General features: G+C 50.0%; 1 protein-coding gene across 4 annotated transcripts in view; it reads left to right on the forward strand.

Annotated features, from left to right (window-relative positions):
• The window catches only part of LOC118774870 (RNA-binding protein Musashi homolog 2), a 204,228-nt gene that overhangs the window by 47,106 nt on the left and 136,417 nt on the right, over positions 1 to 20,705 (forward strand). For all 4 annotated transcript variants that reach the window (XM_036524427.1, XM_036524429.1, XM_036524430.1 and 1 more), the window contains exon 6: positions 6,708 to 6,800. In XM_036524427.1, coding sequence (XP_036380320.1) covers positions 6,708 to 6,800 — 93 coding nt within the window. The remainder of the gene's footprint in view (positions 1 to 6,707; positions 6,801 to 20,705) is intronic.

Here is a 20,705-nt window from a genome sequence, read left to right on the forward strand (position 1 = left end):
TAAATGGCAACATGAGAAAAAAGGGAGAGTGTTTCAGGGATCGCAAGGCCTAATATATAAAAACGGGAAAGGGGGGGGGGGCAAATATCCAGTCATTTTAAAAATGTATACTGCTTCCAGCGTAATAGTCTAGGTAATTTGTTAAGTGCTTATAACTCCCTTGCTCAAGTTTCCAAGATTTTGCCTGAAGCAAGCACTTAATTAGCATAATATTAATTTTTCAGAAGGGCTTTGAGGAGCGCGTCTCAGTTTTGCCATTTCTCTCGACTTTTTTTTTTTTTTGCCCGTTAATATGAAAATATTTTTGCAATTTTTCCCGCCTGTTTATGGTGGCGAGGGCTTGGCCTAGCGTTCGCTCCCGGTATCGGGCGGGGTCTCTCTGGGGTCCGGTAATAAGCCGTAAGCTGCTTCTGTCAGTCTTCATAGCTGCGACGGGGGTTTGCACGTGAAGCGCGTCCGATCGACCAGGTTAAACAAGGGCTCCGGTGATGCCTTGCATTGTCAAGCAAGGAGGCAGTTAGCCTTTCATTTTATCAGCGTATCCAGGCTCCGTCACTCTCTCTGTCTGTGTAACAGCCACACGCCATCAGTCATTTCCCCTGCCTCTCCCTCTCTGTATTTACGGCCAGGTGCTCGATTAGACGTAATACAACAGATAGGAACACCAGACGTGAGACATACGCGCGTAGACGTGACTCTTGGGGCTATTTTCAGGATCTGTTCTGAGATAACGTGGTTTAGGGGGAGAACGCTAATGTCATCGCTTGGTGGCCTTTCAGTGTGCACCCCCCAGCCCCCCCCACCCACATACACACACACACACACACACACACACTCACTCGCTTACACACACACTCGCACTCTCACTCACACACTCACACACACACACACACACACACTCACTCGCTTACACACTCACTCACACTCACACTCACTCACACACTCACACACTCACTCACTCACTCACTCACTCACTCACTCACTCACACTCACTCACACACTCACACACTCACTCACACACTCACACACTCACTCACTCACACTCACACTCACACTCACTCACTCACTCACTCACTCACACACTCACACTCACACTCACACTCACACACACACACACTCACACACACACACACACACACACACACACACACACACACACACACACACACACACACACACACACAGCAGAATGTAGCCTGTGGCCCGTGGGCAGTGCGGCTTACTGACTCGTACTGGAGGTGCGCTTTTGGTGTGCCACAGAGTGACCTATTTAAGCAGGGAGGTTTAAAACGGGACATGATCTAATTTGGATGGGCAGCGCTCTAGAGGAGACCGCCCGTCCCTTTTTCCTTTTTTTTTTCCTGGAGAGATGTTAAGAGCATGGGCTGTTAGGGTGGATCCGGGAGAAGGCCCCCTGGGAAGGGTTGGTCGTCCAGCCGGTGCGGGGGAGTGGTCCCGGATGTGGGTAAGAAGAGATGGGTCATCACAAAATAGCCACCATACAAGAGGCCATGTGACACGGAAGGTGCCTCCGGGGGCTGTGGGTTGGCTACTTGTGGGGGGCGTGATTTGAAAAGCGACCCACTCTCTGTTCATTGAGTGTGATCTCACTCGCCCCCTGTGGGCCCCCCCCCCCCCCCCCCTGTGGCTTTGGCTCCGCACGCCTCCCTGGCAGCCATTGTCTGCAGCCCTTGTGCAAGTGGCTGGTGTAATCTTGAGCTCGAGTGCTCTGGGCCTGTCACTCTGAATTTGCTGTAAGCATCTTTCCCTCACTCATCTTCTCAGCCTAATTGTATTGCGGTTATCAATTAGGGATCTATTTATGTACACTAGAGCTGAGATTGGACCAGTTCTTAAAAGGGGCCAGGATGCGATTCTCTTCGATGCATGGCCCTCGGATTCTACCCTAGGTTCTGCCCCACCCTCTCTCTCTCTCTCTCGCACCCTATTTCTTTTCCTCTCTTACACACACACACACACACACACACACACACACACACACACACACACGTGTGATTAGTAATGCTAGTAACACCCATGGTCCTGAATAACATACCTTGTGAAATAAATTTCCCCACTGCCTCCCTGTGATGCATTTGAGCACGGGGACAGTGAGCATCTCCCTAAGCAGTGGTATTGAAGAACTGGCAGTGAACAAAGAGCTCCCCCTTCCCTGCGCCCTGCAGATTACTGCAAGATTGAACCCTTTAAGCCGTGCCGAACAGTACCTGTGACATCATGGTTTAAAGAAGGCTACTGACGATGCATCAGGATGCGAGTCCGGTTACACAGCGCTTGTTTTGTCGATAAAGATGCAGCACCAAATAAATGAGAAAAGGGGGAAAAAAACGAGCACACAGACATGCGTGTTGGCATGTACACGATAAACCGAATGAGATTGATTGAATGGATGCACTGGATACTAATCAATCAGTATTCTGTGCCACCGTGACTGACCCCCCGCGGTGTTGTTATTATCTGTGTTTGCAGAGGCGCTTGTCCGTGGAGGCTGAGGGTGAAGCGTTTATGCAGCTGCAGATTTACTGAGGCTGTGTAGGTTAAGTACCTGGCTGTGGGGTGAGGGAAGGCCAGGTCCCACCCAGCAGCCAGAGTCCCCTTCCCCCTCTGGCCATGACTGGGGTCCCTGCTTCAGAAACGCATCTAACGGGCTAATCAGCGAGCGTGGCCCCCACGCCGCTGTGGCCGTCAATCACGGTTAGCCGCCATCGCAGATGCACCCCGCGTTTATTGACAAGGTTGGGGTGGGGGCGCCAGCGTGGGGGCCACATTAATATTCCCGATTGCAAACACCCACCAGCCGGAGCGCCGCAGCTAAATTTCCGAGAAGCGCGGTGAAGGCCCTGCCGTCCAATCACACGGCTAAGTGACACAACGCCTCGCGCTAACCGCGGTAAAGCGCCGGCCCTTCCGCGGCACACGCTGGCGGGAATTATCAGCGGTGCGTCTTCGCCGGGGCACGGCAGAAAGGCCTGGGCGACTAACCCCCCCCGTAATCAGCGCCTGGAAACGCGATTCCAGACGAGGAGAATGGGGGGGAGCTGGGGGGGGCATCGGCGGGTCTCATTGTCTCACTTTAATCAGCTTGCATTGAAAATCAACATGGGAGGACTCCCTGATTGAAAAAGGCTTCTGGGAGAGAGAGAGAGAGAGAGGAAAAAAAACAAAAAAAATAAACAAAAACGCCGCTGTTTGTAAGACGAGTGTCTCTCGTCGTTTGTTTATTTCTTTATTTTGGGAAAAGGGGGCCTGTGTCAGTCAGCCCTAATCAGCGTGAAAGGCCTGAATCGCGGCTAATCAGAGAACGAATGGCGGTAAATATGGGAGCGCCGCGTCGACGTGGTCCGAACGCGCCGCTGAGGGAGGCTGCCAATCACAGCGCCCCCGCCGCTGGGTGGCTTCCACAGGTGGGGGCCCCCTGTCCCCCCCGTCTGGGTTTACCTGCGCGACCCTGGGGCGCTCTCTGGCAGCTTCTCGGGGGTACTCGTTTTGTTAAGTTCCCCACGCGTCGGAACCGAGTCAGTTTATTTAACCCCCCCCCCCGAAGTTGTCCGGTGCTGTGATGAAAATTTGTGTTTCAGGGGCATTTCAGCGTGGTTCATCTAATGACAGATCTTAATGAGATCTGTTTTAAGCCCAAAGGAGACTAGATGCAATAATAAATTGTCACTTTTTAGCTAATTATGTTTTTTTTTTTTTTACAGTACGAGGAAATGGTGGGGCTCACATTCTGCTTAGGTTGGTGGGGGTTGGTGGGGATTCCACATGCATCTGACTTTTTAATCCATGATGCCTTTTCAGGCAACTGCCGTTAACGGTGGCACACTAATCCAGCGGCTTTGGAACGCAGAGGGTTAACACAGCCCTCAGAAACAGGATTTGACCCGCCATAGTCCCCTCTCCCTTGCACTCTATAGATCAATATGCTGTGACATCTGAACACAGTTACTTTGATAAAACAAAATAAAAAAACCTCGCCGAGCCGAAGACCGCAGAAAATCTCAAGGGGCCCGCGTGCTTTGTGAAGAGCCTGGGCTCTCTGTCCCTGAGGGGAAAAAAGAAGGGCTATCGTATTTTTTTTTTCCTCCTCTCTTCCCCAGAATGCATTGGTCTCCCTTTCATTCCTGTTTACGTTTTATCTGCACCTCGCAGCCAAAGTGCGGATAACTCAGCCCATTTCGGCTGTGTAGAATAGTATCTTTCACCTGCAGCCTGATGGCAGATACTCTTGCTGTGGAGAAAGTGCGAAAAAGGACAGAAAGGCCCCCGCTAGCTCGGATCTCTGCATTATATTTTATTTGCGCACGTGTCTATAAACGCACCAGTTCCCCTTCGTCACTGCACACAGTTCCTGTTTTGCCAATTTGACTAATTGTTGCCCCCTGTTTCCACAACGCCCTTTTTTTTTTCCTTTCTTTCTCTGTGACATCATTACCGCGCAGGGTTCTCCTTCTTTGCTATACCCCAGACGGAGCTATTCAAATTTGCACAAATAATGAGGGGTTGGTATATTAACTGCGGGCGCTGAAACTGCAAATCCCTCAGCAATAAGAACAGAAGCTGTTTCCCCTGTCAAAGCGTGTTATTACAAGATGCGGCAACTCCATCCATTACCTCAACCTCTCAATCACGGCTCCGGCTGACTCCGGGAGGCGGCGGCGAAGCGCGGGGCGTTCTGCGGGCACTCGTCTTGCTCAGGCAATTGCAGGGTGTCTGCACACCGGAGCGGCCGCCGGCCACCTCTTGCAACTGAGAATCATGGATTTTTATTATTAAAAAAAACCCCCTCGTCGACAGAACAGAAATACTAATACCAGGAAGAGAGTCGATAGAATGTTGAGCATAGCTGAGGGCCGTGAGAGGGTATGGCGACCTCCGTTCCTTAAGGGTTGAGCAGCGGTCGGGCAAGGTCATAGCCGGACCCTCCTCCCGCCGCCGTCGGCGAATCAGAGCCCTAGGGGCGTCGACCGGGTCAAGCGGTCTGTGAGCTGTCTTGCGGTCCCTGCCCGTGTCTCACTCCAGGCGCTAACGCTGAGAGCCCTGCAACGCGGGCCGTCAGTGGCTGTAATCCGCCGCCGCGTGGACCCGCCTCGTTCTCTCGGTGAGCGGGCCCGTGCACGCACACGCAGGCGCGGTGGAAACCCCAAAAGCTGCAGCCATTTCCCCAGAGAGGAGGAGAAACAAGGGAGGCCTGTTGCCTGTTGTCACCACGGAGAAAAATGGAGAGAGTAATTGCGTTGTTCCAGGGCCCGAGAAATCCCATCAGCCCTGGGCAGCCCTGTCAGAAAGTATAAAGACGGCGCTAAAAACTTAACTCGCTGCAGACAAGCCGAGGAGGCAGAGGCGCAGAAAATGACTTGCAATGGCTGAGGAAGACGGTCAGATTATCTATCAAGGGAAGCAGATGAAACAGCTGTAAAAGATGTAGGAGGGCCAGCAGAGATGAGCACCGGCTCGTGTTTCCATTACAAAGATCGGCCGTGATAAATGTGAGTGATGTTGATAAATACCCACACCGCCTTTTATCATCAATTGCCTTGCCTGTCGCGCGGCCACCGCCGATGGGCCGGATAACCCCCGGGCCCGGGACGGGGGCAGCTCCCTGGCTTCGGCCGCACGCTGTCCGCGTGCCAAACAGATGCACAGGCTGCCAATGCAAATGCCCCCGAAAAGAAGGCGCTGGCCGGCCTCAGAGGCGCCCCAGACACCGCGCAACCCCCAACCATTGATGAGGGTGTGCACGCGTGCACTGCCCTGCATCCTGCATCCGCCGCGATTACAGGGTCCGGACGAGGTCGTCAAGCATCCTTCCACTGACACCGCGGTAATTTGTATGTAATGAGCGTATGAAATTGTGTTGGGGGGGAAACTTTCCATTACTCGGCGGTTCAGCGTTAATTTTTCCCCTCTCTGAAAAAGCCGGCGCGCATGTGAACACACAGCGCCTGCTTAGCTGCAGATGCACTTAGCTGTGTAGTGTTGCCCTTTCTGATGGGGTGGTTATTAATGCTCAATATTTATTCTGCTTTGGAATTAATTGAGGCTTAGTGCACTCTGATTCCTGCCTCCCGGGCAAGTTAATTGTGTTTTGAAAAATTAATAAGTTCTCTTTTTTTCCCCCCACTGTCTAAAGTGTTGATGTTTTCAGAGTGAAATACCTGAATGTATTGTAGAACAGAACAAATTAACATTGCAGAGTCTTCTAAATGGGGGGACGGTGGCATTAATCATACTTGCCTTCTAGTTCCCCTTTGCTAAAATGTGTCCCCAAGCTGCTTTATTGTGTCAGGAAAGCTGGATGTGAGTGGAGAGAAGTCACAACAGCTCACTGTCACAGCACTGTATTGGTGTGGGATCTTGTAGACTCCTACTCATAGTAGACGCTCTGGTGTAAAGTCATAAACAGGATGTACGATGCCCACTTTGTCTGCCCACTACTAAAATGAGGTGTTTTCCTCTGTAACAACAACCATAGGAGGGACAACTGATAGGGCCTGTTCCCAAATCCGAAAGGGTTTGAACTGGATGAACAAAACTTTCATCTCCTTTGAGTGCGCTTCCCAACTCCGGTCCCATGTTCGGTCCGGGAACAGTCGGGTTGCGATTTGTGTTTGAACCCCAGCTGTGTTTCTGCTCATTGCTGATTTCCCCTCTCTCTCTCTCTCTCTCTCTCTCTCCTTTTCTTCCAGATGGTCACGAGAACAAAGAAAATATTTGTAGGCGGATTATCAGCTAACACAGTAGTGGAAGATGTGAAGCAGTATTTTGAACAATTTGGAAAGGTAAGATCACATTGGGTTCTTTTTCTCCCCCTTTCTGTCTTTGTAGCTAAACTCGGAGAGAGATCTGAGGGCGAGATGTGAATACAGGCACCTTAGACCTTGGGCTTGAGGAGCGAATGTCTTTTTGATGCTTCTTGGCACGGTTTCACGGTCCTCCACATAAATCTACCTCTGAGTCGCGATGGCGCTGTAGACCTGCAGCTTTGGGGAGTGTGTGCCCTTACTGAGAAGAAGAGGACATGCTTTGCCTGGGACTTGTCCGAGGTAGAGGGCGGCACAAGGGCACACCTCTCCTCGCGGTGATCCTACTGAGTGAGTTTGCACCCGTAATGTTGTAAGATGTGGTTTGTTCTTTAGGAGCAAAAAAATATTAAAACTGTTTCCTGGGACTTCTGGGAGTGAAAGATGCACTACAAACATGGCAGGCTTTTTATATGGCGCATGACACGCCTCCAGTACTGACTTTTAGGGTTATGAAACTTGGATAAATAAAGCTAATGCAAATATAGTAAAAAATGTAACCGAAGCCACTTCTGAGGAGCAAGTAAATATTCAAAACCTCTCCAGTAATCATCATGACTGGAAAAGGCTCAACACGTTTTGACTTGATTGAATGACTTGATTGACTTGATTATACAAAGTTTTTTTTTTTTTTTTTTCTTCTTCTTCTTCTTCGCGTTCTCCCTCCCTCTCTGCCCTCCTAGAGGAATTCTCAAACACTTCTGAGGAGACAAACAAATCAGTCTGATTGAGTGAGTTTTTTTTTTTCCCCTCCTCTCCCCTCCCGGCGGCGCGCTGAATCAGAGGTGCGGCAGCAGACGAGGCGCAGGAAGCCGCGTTTGTCTCCCGCCATTTGCGCCTCTCCTCGCCCCCTCTGTCAGACGCGTCGGGGCATTCATTAAAGCGCCCGGGCCGTCCAATACAACCTGCCACCCGCTCCGCGCGCTTGTTACCGCCAGGAGTCAATCTGGGGGGGAGAAAAGAAAAAGCAATTCATTTAGTTTTCCTCTCAGTAAGCTTTAAAATGGGGACGCTCCAACAACAGCGGCATTATCCATTAGGAGGGGAAGGAAAAAAAGAAGACAGAAATGAAGTTAGAGGAGGCGTACAGGGGTGATGGGAGGGCCCATCAGTCAGTTGTCTGGCTGCGCACGGGTCTAGAATGCATGAGCGGGGCGAACTAATTCGCCCTGGCCCCCCCCCCCCAAAACATCGCGCCCCCTGGAGGAGGGGCCTGTCCCTGCAACGCGCCTCCGGGGCCGCCTGAGCGGGGCCAATTAGCGGGGTGTTTGCAGAGGAGGTGGCTGGCGCTGGAGAGTTCAGAGCAGGAAGCAGGTGGGGAGGCCACAAGGGTCAGGGGATCTGTCTTCCTCTGAAGCCTCCCGCTCTCGGCTCGAGCCGAACACCCCGAGCGGGCAGGCGGGCAGGCGGGGGGGCAGGCGGGGAGAGCTCCTCGAACACACAGTGACAAGACTCACCCGCCCTCCCCGCACCCCAAACATACACACACACACACACACACACACACACACACACACCCCTACCCCTACCCCTAGCCCTCTCTCTCTCCCCTCCGTATGTCATCATTACCAAACTGCACATGTAGCAGATTCAGCACTGGCTCCGAGAGCTGGTTCCCCGAAGCATGCGGAATATTTCAAGCAATTGACAGGTGCAGCCACATAAATGGGCCAGCAGCACTTGATCCTGTGACAAGCTGTGTCAATCTGACTCGCATGCGTCATGTAAATTAGAACGAGGGGATTTTCCTTGCCCCTCCCTCCATTTTGTAAGGCTGCTTCTGTGAGTGCGCAGCCAGTTTCTACCTTCTTTTTTTGGATTTCGGTTTGCACGTGGCCCCGTTTCTTCTTGGTTTCGCTCTGGTTTGTGTGTGTGTGTCTGTCCGCGTGTGTGTGTCAATGGTTTCTTCAGAATTTGTACACAGTATTTAATCTGTATTTTTAAATGGTATGTCTTAAATACAATACTCCTGATGAACCTATGAACCGTTACAAATATATGGAAAGGTACACAGAAACAGAGACACTGTTATCCCTTTAACAATTCCACAGCGCGGTATGATAATACACTGAGAAGAGCTTTGACCTCAGTGCCACATTTTCAGCCTGCCTCTCCAAAAAAAAAAAATTAACAAGGCAAAAAAGACCCCTCTTCATCTATACTAAACATGGTGAACGGCCTAATTAGTTGGGATGGCTTATGCTTAGTCATTGGTTTACTGTAATCGGCTTTGAGTGTGTCTCAAAACAAAGTGCTCTTATTTGGCTAAGCTGAAACAACTCCTGCGCGCTTTTGTCCCCCCCCTCCCTCCCTTTCATCGGAGGCCCGGCCTTTGCTGTGCCGCTGTGGCTGGGCTTTGGTTTCGTTAGGCCCGGAGAGTTGTTTCCAAGCCACTGGCCTGCTACAATCGGGCCTTTATGCCTCTCCTGCCCCGGTTCCCATGTCCCGTTGGGCGGGAGCCAGCCACTGTTGTTTCTGGAGGACTTTTAACCTCTTCGGCCTCGCCGAGCGGGCTTCGGCCCGGAGGAGGGGGTGCGAGGGGTATGGGGAGGGGGGGGGAGATGGGCGGCCGTGAGCGGGCGGTCTTGGGGGCGTGCTCTAGCCTGCTGGCGGAAGAGACGGCGCCTGTGACACAGCGGACTTCCTGTGGTACGCTGTGGAAAGGGTTGGGATACAGGAGCCCGGCTCTGCAGCGTGCCCTCGCCAAGGTTGTGTGTGGGGGTGTGTGTGTGTGTGTGTGTGTATATGTGGGGGGGGGTTATGCTGGATTGTGCCACATCACACTGCTTCGTTAGTTCTCCTTGGAACCCTGACACGCACACAGCCCTTGGAAAGAGGATGAAGGAAAATACGAACAAAAAAAAAGAATGAGGAAAAAAAAAATTGGATGCCTTGCTTTGTGAGAGTGAATTTGCCCTGGTAAACAGATAAATTAATATCATGCTTGCCATTTTTTTTTTTTTTTTTTTGCGCATTGAGAATTTGTGAACGGCATAAAATGAATAACGGTGCGTGCCTCTGTGTAATGACTGCATTCAGGACTTCATATTAGTTAATTTAGCATACCTGCCGGACCGCTAACATTTAATAACAACATTCTATTATTTCAGGCGTAGCGAATAAAAACAGTGCTGAGGTCCATTAGCGCCTTGCACCAGACTTCCTGCACCAGTGAACACAAACAGCCAGATCTGAATACCTCATTTGAACTGGTAAATATATGAAACTCTGCAAGTCCTTTGGTAAATTTGTTTCTTTGCCAGGACAGGCAGACAGTGTTTAAATAAATAAATAAATACTTATCAAATTTGCCTTAAGTTGGTGTCATTGCATGGAAGATTAATGCTTTCATTTTTGTGTTGTGTGCTCACTTTTTATTGGGTTTAGAAATGAGATAATTGATACAGAAAATCCTGTTTTCTTTTTTCCTCGATTTATAATTTGTTCCCTGCTTTGTGGAAATAACTGTCTGCAGATCCATTTGGAGTTGATCAGCATCTAATCTAATGACTCATTCGGCCTCCACTAAAGAACCGGTGTGGGTTTAAATCCCGAAGAGTGGCGAAGTACTTCCTCATTTTAAAAGAGGGATTCCCCTCCCCAAAAACCATGCACCAATGCTGGGAACCCTCATTGGCAGTCCATGTGATAATTCCATTATTTAATATAACCAGATGAGGTAGACCACTGAATTCAAATCACGTTCTTATCTGATTATGTCATTGGGGGAAGAGAAGTAAACTTTGCAGTGGTGGTGAAAACACTGAAGTCAGATTCGGCCGATAAATAGGTGTTGACACAGATAATGGTACGTGTGATACAACGGATAAGTTGTGCTTTGTCGTCTTTTCAAAGCTTTAGCGCCGCTAGAGGTTTTCCGAAAAAATGGCCACACGCTCTCTTTTTATTAAAATGCAGTGTCACGCTAGTCACGGCCTTAGCACTATGTATGGTTTTATTACCTTCGCGCTACGTCCTCCGTGGAGCCACTCTGTCACACTTTTCACCTTTGTTAGCGGTTCACTTCCCTGCGTTATAGTGTTGTTTTTTTTTGTGAGTCTGGATGCAGAAATAGGTCACAGGCAACACTCCTGGCCCGGGCGCAGGCATTTTTTTTTTTTTTTTTGCCTCCATCTGTCCCCGCCTGAGTTTTAGACCCTACCGGTGGATCGGTCTGTTTTTATGTGCTGTGTCATTGGCATTCCTGGCGTGCCTCAGAGGTGTCGATCGGTGCCAAATCTAAGATGTTACAGACCGCAACGATTGTCAGCGGAGAGCACCTTCCGCAAAAAATAAAAGGCTGAATAGGGGCGCTCTTCTGCATCCGGAAGATACCAGAGCATCTGTTTTTCAAGTGCTAACCTTTGTGGAAGTACTGCCGCGCAGCATAGCGTGGCCGTTTTTCGGGAGTCTGAGTGGTGAGAAACACAGTGCCTTTGCGCTCTGTTCAAACGGGAGAGGCTGTATACTATGTGGTGCTTCAGTGGATAAATACATAAAAAAGACCCTAGAGCCCAATAAATGCCGGCTATTGTGATGTCATAAATTAGTTCAGGTAAAAAATAAAATTGCAGTTTTTTTTTTTGATTTGTCTTGAAATTGATCAGCTGCATGACATATGTCATGGTTAAAAAGTGAAAGCAGTTTGGTGGTTTAAAACATTAACATGGTTGAGGTCTTTGTGTGTGTGTGTGTTGGGGGGGTGTTGGTGGTTGAGAGTGAGAACGAAAAGATGAGAAGTTATCGAAGGATGGCAAAAAGGACAGCGTGAAGCCTTTCTTTCATGTCCTTTGAGTCGACAGGATTAGTTTTCTGATTGCAACCCCACCCACCACCCCCCAAACCCAACGTCAGGTTCAGTGGAATGGGGAGCATGGTTTCCTTCAGTGCCAGCGAGTGAAAGGAGGCAGTCTTTGTGAGTGGCTGAAAACACCATTGATTTGGCTTTGGCGATGCCCCCCCCCCCCCCCCTTCTCCACGCTCTGTCAGTGATCTCATAGTGGTAGAGATTGCTCTGTCGTATTGTCAACCCCAAAATGGGTGGACTATAGGGGTGGATTAGCGGGAGGAGTCGAGCACAGACACATATTCGGTTTTGGACTTGCATCTCTATTCCAGAGTCTTGAAGGTCAATGCCAAGCTGTCACTGTTCCAAGCCTAACACTCTCCGCAAATGTAATTTTGTTTATTTTCTTCCCCAGACGCATAGGGGTGTATGCGTAAAAAATTATGGTGACACAAAACCTGGCGGAAACCTGGCGGATATTGTTTAGTAGTGCATGAAAGTTTATACCGGGAGATTTTTTTTTTTTTTGGCTACTATTAAAGATGGAAGCACAGACAAACCTCACCCATTCCTGAGTCTTGTATCGGTAAGCTGTGCACAAGAGGCCATTGCTACAGTGTTCAGTGTTCACACTTGACCACGTCTCCTCAAAAGCAGTCGGAGAATGAGTGTGTATACACAGAAATGTATGATTGCAGATAATTGACCATGATAAATAATAATACAACATGAAAGTAATAAAGCATATTACCACGCATTCTCAAGATAATGGCTTTAATGAAATGCATAGCTTTGCTTTTTTGTGTGCTGTTAGCTTTGTTTATGTCTGTTATGTCATTTATGACTGATAGTTATTTTCATGCTCAGTTTGATTGGCTGAATTAGAGGTGAGCGCCACTTTTTTTTCTCTTCGTCTGTCTCGAGACCAGGGGGTTTATTTTAACGCGCCGTTCAATTTTAAGGTCACAGAAAATAGCGAATTTGGCGGCGGGAGACTGAGGGGCCTCGTGCGCATGCTGTGTAATCTTTGTCTGTCTCTGCTTAACCTCCAGTGCATGACTACTGAGAGCTTCCTCCGTTTACCGTGCACCTGCGGTCTGGACGAGCAAAATGGCGCGTGCTCTAGAAGCACACCTTCCAGTCACGCCAAATGCGGTCTTTCTCGCTGGCGCACAGCCTCGGGAGTGTAGCCTGGGACCCTTCTGTTGCTGATCTGCTCCATGTCATCGCCTTGACATGTGGATGTTTCTTAGCAATCTGAGAACGTAGGCGATTTGGTTTATAGTCCGGGCAGCCCAAGAGGGAGCGTTAGGTCACCCTGAGGTCAGGGTTTTGCCCCCCGGGTTGAGCCGAGGAGGCCCGGGGGTTAACAGAGGCAGGTGGAACAGCTGTCCCTTACAGTGACCTGGCCTCGGCTTCGTCCGTCCCTTAATGCCTGTCAGAATGCTGCCGAGAGCTCGTAATTCCTGTTTATTTATTGTTATGGACATTGCATTTCTGTGGCAGTTAACAGCTCAGACAGAATACAGATTTGTATTTTTTTTTCTTTCTTTATTCGGATGAAAAGTTGACACGTTTTAGAATCTGACTGGAATCTAATACCACAGAGAGAGTCCCCGCCACCTTCTAACAGTTACTGTATAAATGATCTTTAAAGCCAGGCTGATGAAAGACAGGCGCAGGGCCCACAAGAGTTCTCCCCGCACTTTCAGGGCTCGTCTGATGCTTTAATCCGGGAGCAATCACTCGCGGTTACGGGCCCAAAGAATGGAGAGCGGAGGAGAAGAAACGACTGAACTCACAGCGTAGGGAGAAAGAGAGGGGGGAAAAGGCCCAATTCAACAAATGATTTAATATTCCCTCTGACCTTTGTTTGCTCAGTATGTTGGCAGCGTTTCCCGGAGTCAGGGGAGGCCATGTTAAAAACGCCCACTGGAGAGTAGGAAGTTTTAGTGCTTCTTGGCAGGGCTTCCCTTGCACACAGCCTGCTGGGCTTTTTTTCCCTTCTCTTGTTCAGCCCAGGATTTGTCGCTTTAGGAAGAAACTTGTCAGCAAGTGCCGCGCTTCAGCGGGCCCCCCCCCCCCTCACCCGTGAATCTCTCCGCTACTGTCTTTGGCGCGGCGTGATAGGTCCGCAACCTTGCTGGGTGCCACGCAGGTGAAGAACCTGCTTTGAGGTTCTAACAGGACGGGCCCCTCAAGGTGAGTAGGAGATTGCCTCAGTCGCCTTGATTGCCTTATGGGGCGAGTCTTTGGGTCACCGGTCAAAAGGCCGAAGGCCAGGCAGCGTCGCTTAAGGAATGATTTGCTTAAAGAAGATTGAACGTGATTGGATGGGATTTCCGGCACCTGCTCTCCCTTGGCAAATCTCTTAAGGGTGGCACACGGCAATCCCCCCCCCCAGCAGGGTAAAAAGATGGACGTGTGAAGTGCAAGGTTAAAGCGCTCTTTCAGATTCCCCCACATTTGAAGATATTGTCAAAGGAGCTTCCAGAGCTCGGGCTCCACTCGTCTGCCGCCGTGCATCCTCCTATCAGATTGCTTTTTGCTCATCTCCAGGCTCTTAAAGGCACGGAGAGATTAGAATCTGCTCTGACACTTTGCAGGCATGAAACGCCCCAATGAAATCAGACAGAGGAGCTATTAGGATTTCAAAAAAAAAAAAAAAACCCCACCTATTTCCCCCGAGTCACATGGGATTTCCAATCCATAAATTCAGTGGCTCACCCTGTGGAGAGAGCCCGGGAGTTGTAATAACTTTTCAGTCAGGGGCCACTTGTGATCTTTAAACGAGGGGGGAAGTGGTTTCCGAGGCCAGGCTTGAAAATTAATCTTTCCTGTAAAGGCTCCTATGCGTGGCTGAAATGCGTTTCTTCCTTCCCCCGCTGCCTTGTGTTTAGAAGAGGACTGCTGCTAATGGTCGATATTTCGAAAAGCACAAAAGGGGCCGCGGAGGCAGGATTGGGACTGAGTGACAGTTTCCTCACAGACACCGCCACCGAGGGGAAAATGAAATGAGAAACAAAATTACGGTGTCACATTGCAAGGCTCATATGACAGTCTTTTTGAAGAGATGTGAAACTGAATTTTGAGGTTTTTTTTTTTTTATTTGGCTGCTGTTAAGTGGGATTTTTCTTTTTTTTTTGCAGAACATCGTAGTTTTCCTGATGCAATTTTCTCTACAGATCGTCGTCAAAAATCAACACGCGGCGGTCCGTCCCCAGTTCCGGAGAAGAGCCGAGAGTTGTCCCGCGCTTTAAATTCACAGCGTGAAAACAGACAGTCGAAATAATGAAATGGAAAGCTTTAAAGTAACACTTTTTTTAAATCTCCTCTTGTTGCTGCTGCCTTTGTACCGACACTCTGGGCTGTGGGAACCGTGGACTTTTGCTTAGCGGAGTCCCGTTGGTCTACCTTCACAACCGACTTGTATGACACATCTTAACGAAAAAACAGCAGCAAAAAACTACCTTCTCCCCTTGCGATAACTGCCTCCCACTCAAAACAGTGGAAGCAGTTGGTATCTGTCTTGTCCCCCCCCCCCCCCCCCCCCACGCCTCGCTTGGAAAGGTACAGGGTGTTTTTGTCTATAGCTGATGCAAAGGCCTAATGAAGCCTCAAAGGTATTGGAGATCTTATACAATTACTGTGCTTACATGGCAGAGAATGGGCTGCATTACCCAGCCACACACTGCGCGTTCAGGAGCTCCTGTGTAACGGTGCCAAGCGAAAGAAGGCTAACGCCTGTGAAAACCTACATCAACAACACGTTGTGAATGGGGGCTTATTTTGGATTTTCAGTCTGTGTGTGTGGTCAATGAGGGCTGTCGAGGTCCTGGTTTTAGCTCTGTGACTACTCATGTAGCGGAGCATTCAGAAGCTGAGAGGTCACCGCTCACGGCGCGTTCGCGGTGCGCGGCCTCTATCGGTTAGCCCTCTGCTGAGCCTGGCCTGTTTTGTCAGTTCAGTCAAGGTTTCGGGTGGACAGAGGGCAGTTCTTCGCGCACACTAATTAACTGGAAAGCCACTGCATCACCTGCTATTTAATGAACTTTCAAAGCAGCCAAGGTTGAGTCAGGGGGTGGGGGAAGGAGACTGTGCTGACACAGCATTTGCCATTAGATGATGCTCAAAGCCTGCTGTACGCTCACTGTATTCAAGGCTCTGGCTGTGTTTCCCACAGTCTCCCGTACAGAGGTTAAGTACCGTAGAACCAGTGTGGCTTTCTCCTGTGGGTGACTTATTATCGCTGTTTGGTTCTGCTGTAAAATGAGGTTGCTTACAGGTGATTGTGAGCGAGCGCTTCAGAATTCATAAGATTTGAAGTGACGTGTGCCTTTCTGCAGAGGCGAAGCATCAGAGGTCTTGTGAGAGGCGTTTGAAGGGGAATTGGTCAGCGAGCTCTTCGATTTCTCCTGACAGCAGACGCTCCTGTCGTCCAGCTGGGGACAGCAGCCACAGATGCCCGATGCCACTGCCTCTGCTCGGACGAGGCGGTCATGGCCCGGTCACGCCCTTTTGCACCCCACCGCAACCCCCCGACACGGAATCAGAATTTCGCAGAATGGGGACAAAAGAGGCTTTTGAACTAGCATCTGCCGTCAACTATTTGCTGCATCTGTGAAATAAAACTTAAAAGCTAAAATGTGTTTCCCAGTGTGCGAACATTAAACATTCAGATTCCTGATTTATACTCAAATTCAGTCTACAGAAACAGTCTACAGAGGTTAGTGCAGTTCACAGTGACTGTAGTACTATATTACTTCCCTCATTTAAAAGGAAAAGCTTATTTCTGCAGTAAAGTATTACCACATTAAAAAATCAAGACCGTGACAATACATACAGTAAATGGAAAAGGCAGTGAGTTGGCTGTTAGGCCTCGGCTTTTGTCCAATGAATTGAAGTCTGTGGGTAGGGGCAGCTGGCACAGTCATGTCCCATCTGTGGGAATCTGGCTCCACACATAACCCCAAGTAGGCCTGCGCAGTCCTCAGTCCCTGTACAGTGTGGTTCCTCTGCACATAACACTAAGTAGCTCTGTGTGGTCCTCCGCCACTATACCCAGTGCTGTGATTGGGGCATTTCATCAGTGCAGTGCAGAGAAGGTATTTTAAGCGCCGAGTCTTTCTATCCCCCTTCACAAAGCAAACACAGCACTGTTCATTGTCATTCAGCGGAGTTAGAGCTGTGGCATATTGATTGTTTGTAATGCACTCAGCGGCAGGCTGTTGCTTCTAATCTTTATGGCCATTGTTGAGGTGTACCTGAAAGTCATGTAGCTCAAGCAGCAGGCTGTCTCGAAACTAGACCGGCGAGTGAGAAAGCGCTAATTTGACGCATCAAGGCCCAGTCCTGGTTTTGGTCGAAATTATTTTGCTCAGTCGTTAATGGTGAGGGTGGGAACTTCTCACAGATGTTCGACCCATTCTGGCAAGGAGCAGCACGGCCAGTTTTGCTTCAACATGCTCATCAACAAACAAAGCCTGTGAACCCCAGACAAAATAAACACCAGGCTTTTTGCTCGCTCGCTGGGCCGGGGAGAGGAGAGTATGTAAATAAACGAAGAAGGCCCCATCCAGCTGCTGAGCTTTTGGCTTTTGCTTTGGCTTTTACCTTTGAGGGTCCTTGGAAACAAAGCAGGGACGGCGTGGGGAACCTTGGGACCCTCTGCCTCGCTCATGAACCAGGCAGGTAGACTGGGACACCTCCTCAAAAGACAGCTCCGTCACTCTGCCGTCCAGCGTAGGGTGGTGCTGTGGTTTCCACGCCCCGAGAGACCTCCCTGGCCCTGAGAACACAGCGCACGTTCAGCAGCTGAGTGCGTGTGCGTGAGCGTGTGCGTGAGCGCGCGTGCGAGGCAGCGAGACGGGCAGCGCCAGCGACCGTCACTCCCCGCAGGGCGCAGCCGAGAATAAAGGCCGGCCTCTGTTCTCATCCAGGGGCGCGGGCTTAATTAAAAACGATCGCGGAAGTGGGGACGACAGATGAGCGCGTCGCGCCGAACTGTGATAAATAATCAGATTTGCCTGTTTTCCCGCTTTCTTCTGGGGGTCGCTCCTTTCATTTCTCCCCCGCCCACCCTTTTTGATCAGGAAATCCCTGCTGAAGGCAGCCGCCGCGGCTGCCTGGGTGACAAAAGCGAGCTCTTTTAAACCTTCCTGCAAGCTTCAGCCTGGTTACCTTTGAACCCAGTATGTGGGTAATTATTTCTGATCAGAAGTGAACCGTGAGCATCATTCCTCCCCCCCACGCCCTGCCCACACAGACAGACACACACACACACACACACGCACTACACGCGCGCATTACAGAGGGTGGCTTCAAATTGTTTTCTGAGCACCTCCTGCCGGGCCTATCATCGCTGTCTTCCGGTTGGGTGGGCACCGCAGAGTGGCCCAATGTGGGAGTGGGGTGCCGCCATGTCCTGGCGCCACCGGGACCTCCCACTGTGCACTTACAGACGGATGCACCGAGGCCCCTCTGCTGCCAGAGCACCTCGGAGAAACCTTAGCCGCTATGTGCACTTTAACATGTATGCCACCATCTTTGAGCACTTTAAGCTGGTCTTGCGGTGGTAGCCATCTTGTTCACATTCATGAGTTACTCCACGTGATCCGACATTACGCTGCGTGTTTCGCACTCAGGTTCCACGGCTGGAGTGGAACTTCATTTTCATAAATTGAGTTTGCCTGCAGAGTAGTCAGCTCTGTGATTGACGGAAGAAGGGATCTCCCAGTGTTCAGTCCGCATGCGGTTCGCACGCCACCGGATGTAATCCGAGCGTTCCGCTCTGCATGCAAGCCGAGAGCAGCCGCCAGGTCCCGAGGCTGTAAACACCGGGATTTCTAACTGAACGCCGCGTTTGACTTTCTCTGTCCGGCAACCTTCAGGAAACCGAACAGCGTGTCCTCCCGCCTCTCCCCGCTCCCCCCCTCCCCCAACCCCCCGGTCTGAAAACACCGCAAAGCGCAGATAACAAGCTCGCTCTCTGACTTCTCTCAGCTCCTCCAGACTCACCACTGAGCTCCTTCCTGCCCCCCCCCCCCCCCCCCAGCCCGGCCTCTTTCTCCCTGCTCGTCAGGGCGTGGTGATGGAGCACTCAGAAAGACTCCAGAATGCTAACTCTAAAAGGTGCTCTGGCCTCTGAACTCTGGGGCGGTCTTTGCTAATGTTATCGTTCTTTTTTTTAGCCAGTCCCAACGAAGCCGTTATTATGTTTGCAGAGGGGACACAGTGCAGTCCTGTGGGTTATGTCATGTGCCATTTATTGTAACTGAAACTGAGTGATGATTGTCTCAACAGCCTCTGTCTGCCCTTTGTTTTCAGCTATGTATGTATGTATGTATGTGTGTATGTGTGTGTGTGTGTGTGTGTTTGTGTACATGTGCATGTGTGTGTGTATGCGCAAGTGTGGATGTGTCTGTGTGTGTGCGTGTGCGTGTGCGTGTGTGTGTGTGTGAGAGTATAAAAAGCAACACGGTGTGGATCACTTGTCTGCTGTTGGTGAAACTGTTATGAACTTTGGAAATCCCTGCTATTTAAGACTGCCTTTGATAAAAAGGAGAAATTAGTTAAAAGGACTGCAGGTGTCTGACCAAATGTTCTGAAGGTTACTGCACCCCCTTTGTGATCCAAAGGAGAAAATGAAAGTCATTAAAATAGAGCAGGGCTCTGGATGCTGTCAGTGTCTTTAACAAGAAAGAACAGAATTTGGTGCGATTTCTCTCTGTGATCTGTGTCCATGTTGGGCTGGCGTTTGACAGTTTTCTTTCTCCGTTACTGTGTCTGTTGCTTCTGAAGTGGGCATAATTTAAAACGAGTCAGCTGTTAATGTCACCTCGTTACCCGTCTCCAGCGCGTCGCTGTCACAATGAGTTCTCCCTCACCCACCCCCCCCCTCTTTTTTCCATGCGCCGGGGAGTGAAAGGGTTAATGCCACTCACCTAGCTTGTATTATCACAGTAATTTTCAGCCGTCAGATTGCGTTTCACTCCAGCGGTCAGGGAGGCAATCGCGCTGACAGGCTGTCTGTGAGGACGCGCTGGAACCGGGTATGGCTGTGCGGAGCGCTGTAGGCGGAGAGGCTGTAGGATGCAGGGGGTCCTGTCCGCGCTTCGCCACCCTTTCCCCTGTCTTCTCACTAACCCATCGGGCCTGGCAAGATGGCCGCCCCTGGAGAGAGGGTAGGGCCGCAGCCCTGCAGGTGTGGTCGTTGTGAGGTTATCGGGGGGTGACCCAGTGGATCTTTTCTTTCTTTCTGTAATGTGGTCAGAGAGAGGTCACTCCACGATCGCGTTTGGTGGTCTACCTGTGTGTGTGTGTGTATGTGCGTATACTCTGCACAGTCTAGTGTTTATCCTTATACTGATATTTGTGCTTGGCACAATAGAGATTAAGTGAAGGCTAAGATGGTCTCTGAAAAAGATCAATCTTCCTGGTGTGTGTTTTCTGAATCCAAAACTCCCGTTTTTCACTGCACTCCGCACACAGTCTGATTTTCAACTCCTTTTAGTGATGTTAAATGATGATCGTGTGCCATATACAGGCTGACTTCAAGGAGGATCGGTAGCATTTAAAAAAAGACATTTTTAATTTCAAGATCAGCTTTGTGTAAAATTCTGCTGAAGTAAAATTCTGCTTTAGACCTGGTAAAAACAAGCCCAACTTCAGCGCTGTGGCATCTGTAGGCACGCACCCCATGTGGCACACTCCACTCCCTTTAGCCTCTAATGGAACTGTCCAGAGTCACGCCAGTGTCAGACTGCGGGATGTCACCGTGTCCCCTCCCGCCCGCTTCACCTGGGAGCCGGCCGAACCGAGGGCCTTTTGCCATTTGAACCGGCCCTTCCTCTGCTTGTGAGTCACAGCAAAACGTGAATCCGATTGGCTGGAAATGAATCACGATAATGATTTTTTTTTTTTCCTTTCCCCCACTTTTCACCTCATAGGACCTTTGGAGTTCAGTTGAGTCCGCACACATGAGGGTGAATACCCTGCCTGAATTTGAATAAACAGTGACGCTACAGCGGGGACAGAATAAATCAGTATACAAGGCACAGCTCGCTTAATAAACATTTTGGCATTTCCGTGCTGGTTTC

This window comes from Megalops cyprinoides, chromosome 3 (genome assembly GCF_013368585.1).
Source record: "Megalops cyprinoides isolate fMegCyp1 chromosome 3, fMegCyp1.pri, whole genome shotgun sequence".
Taxonomy (NCBI): domain Eukaryota; kingdom Metazoa; phylum Chordata; class Actinopteri; order Elopiformes; family Megalopidae; genus Megalops; species Megalops cyprinoides.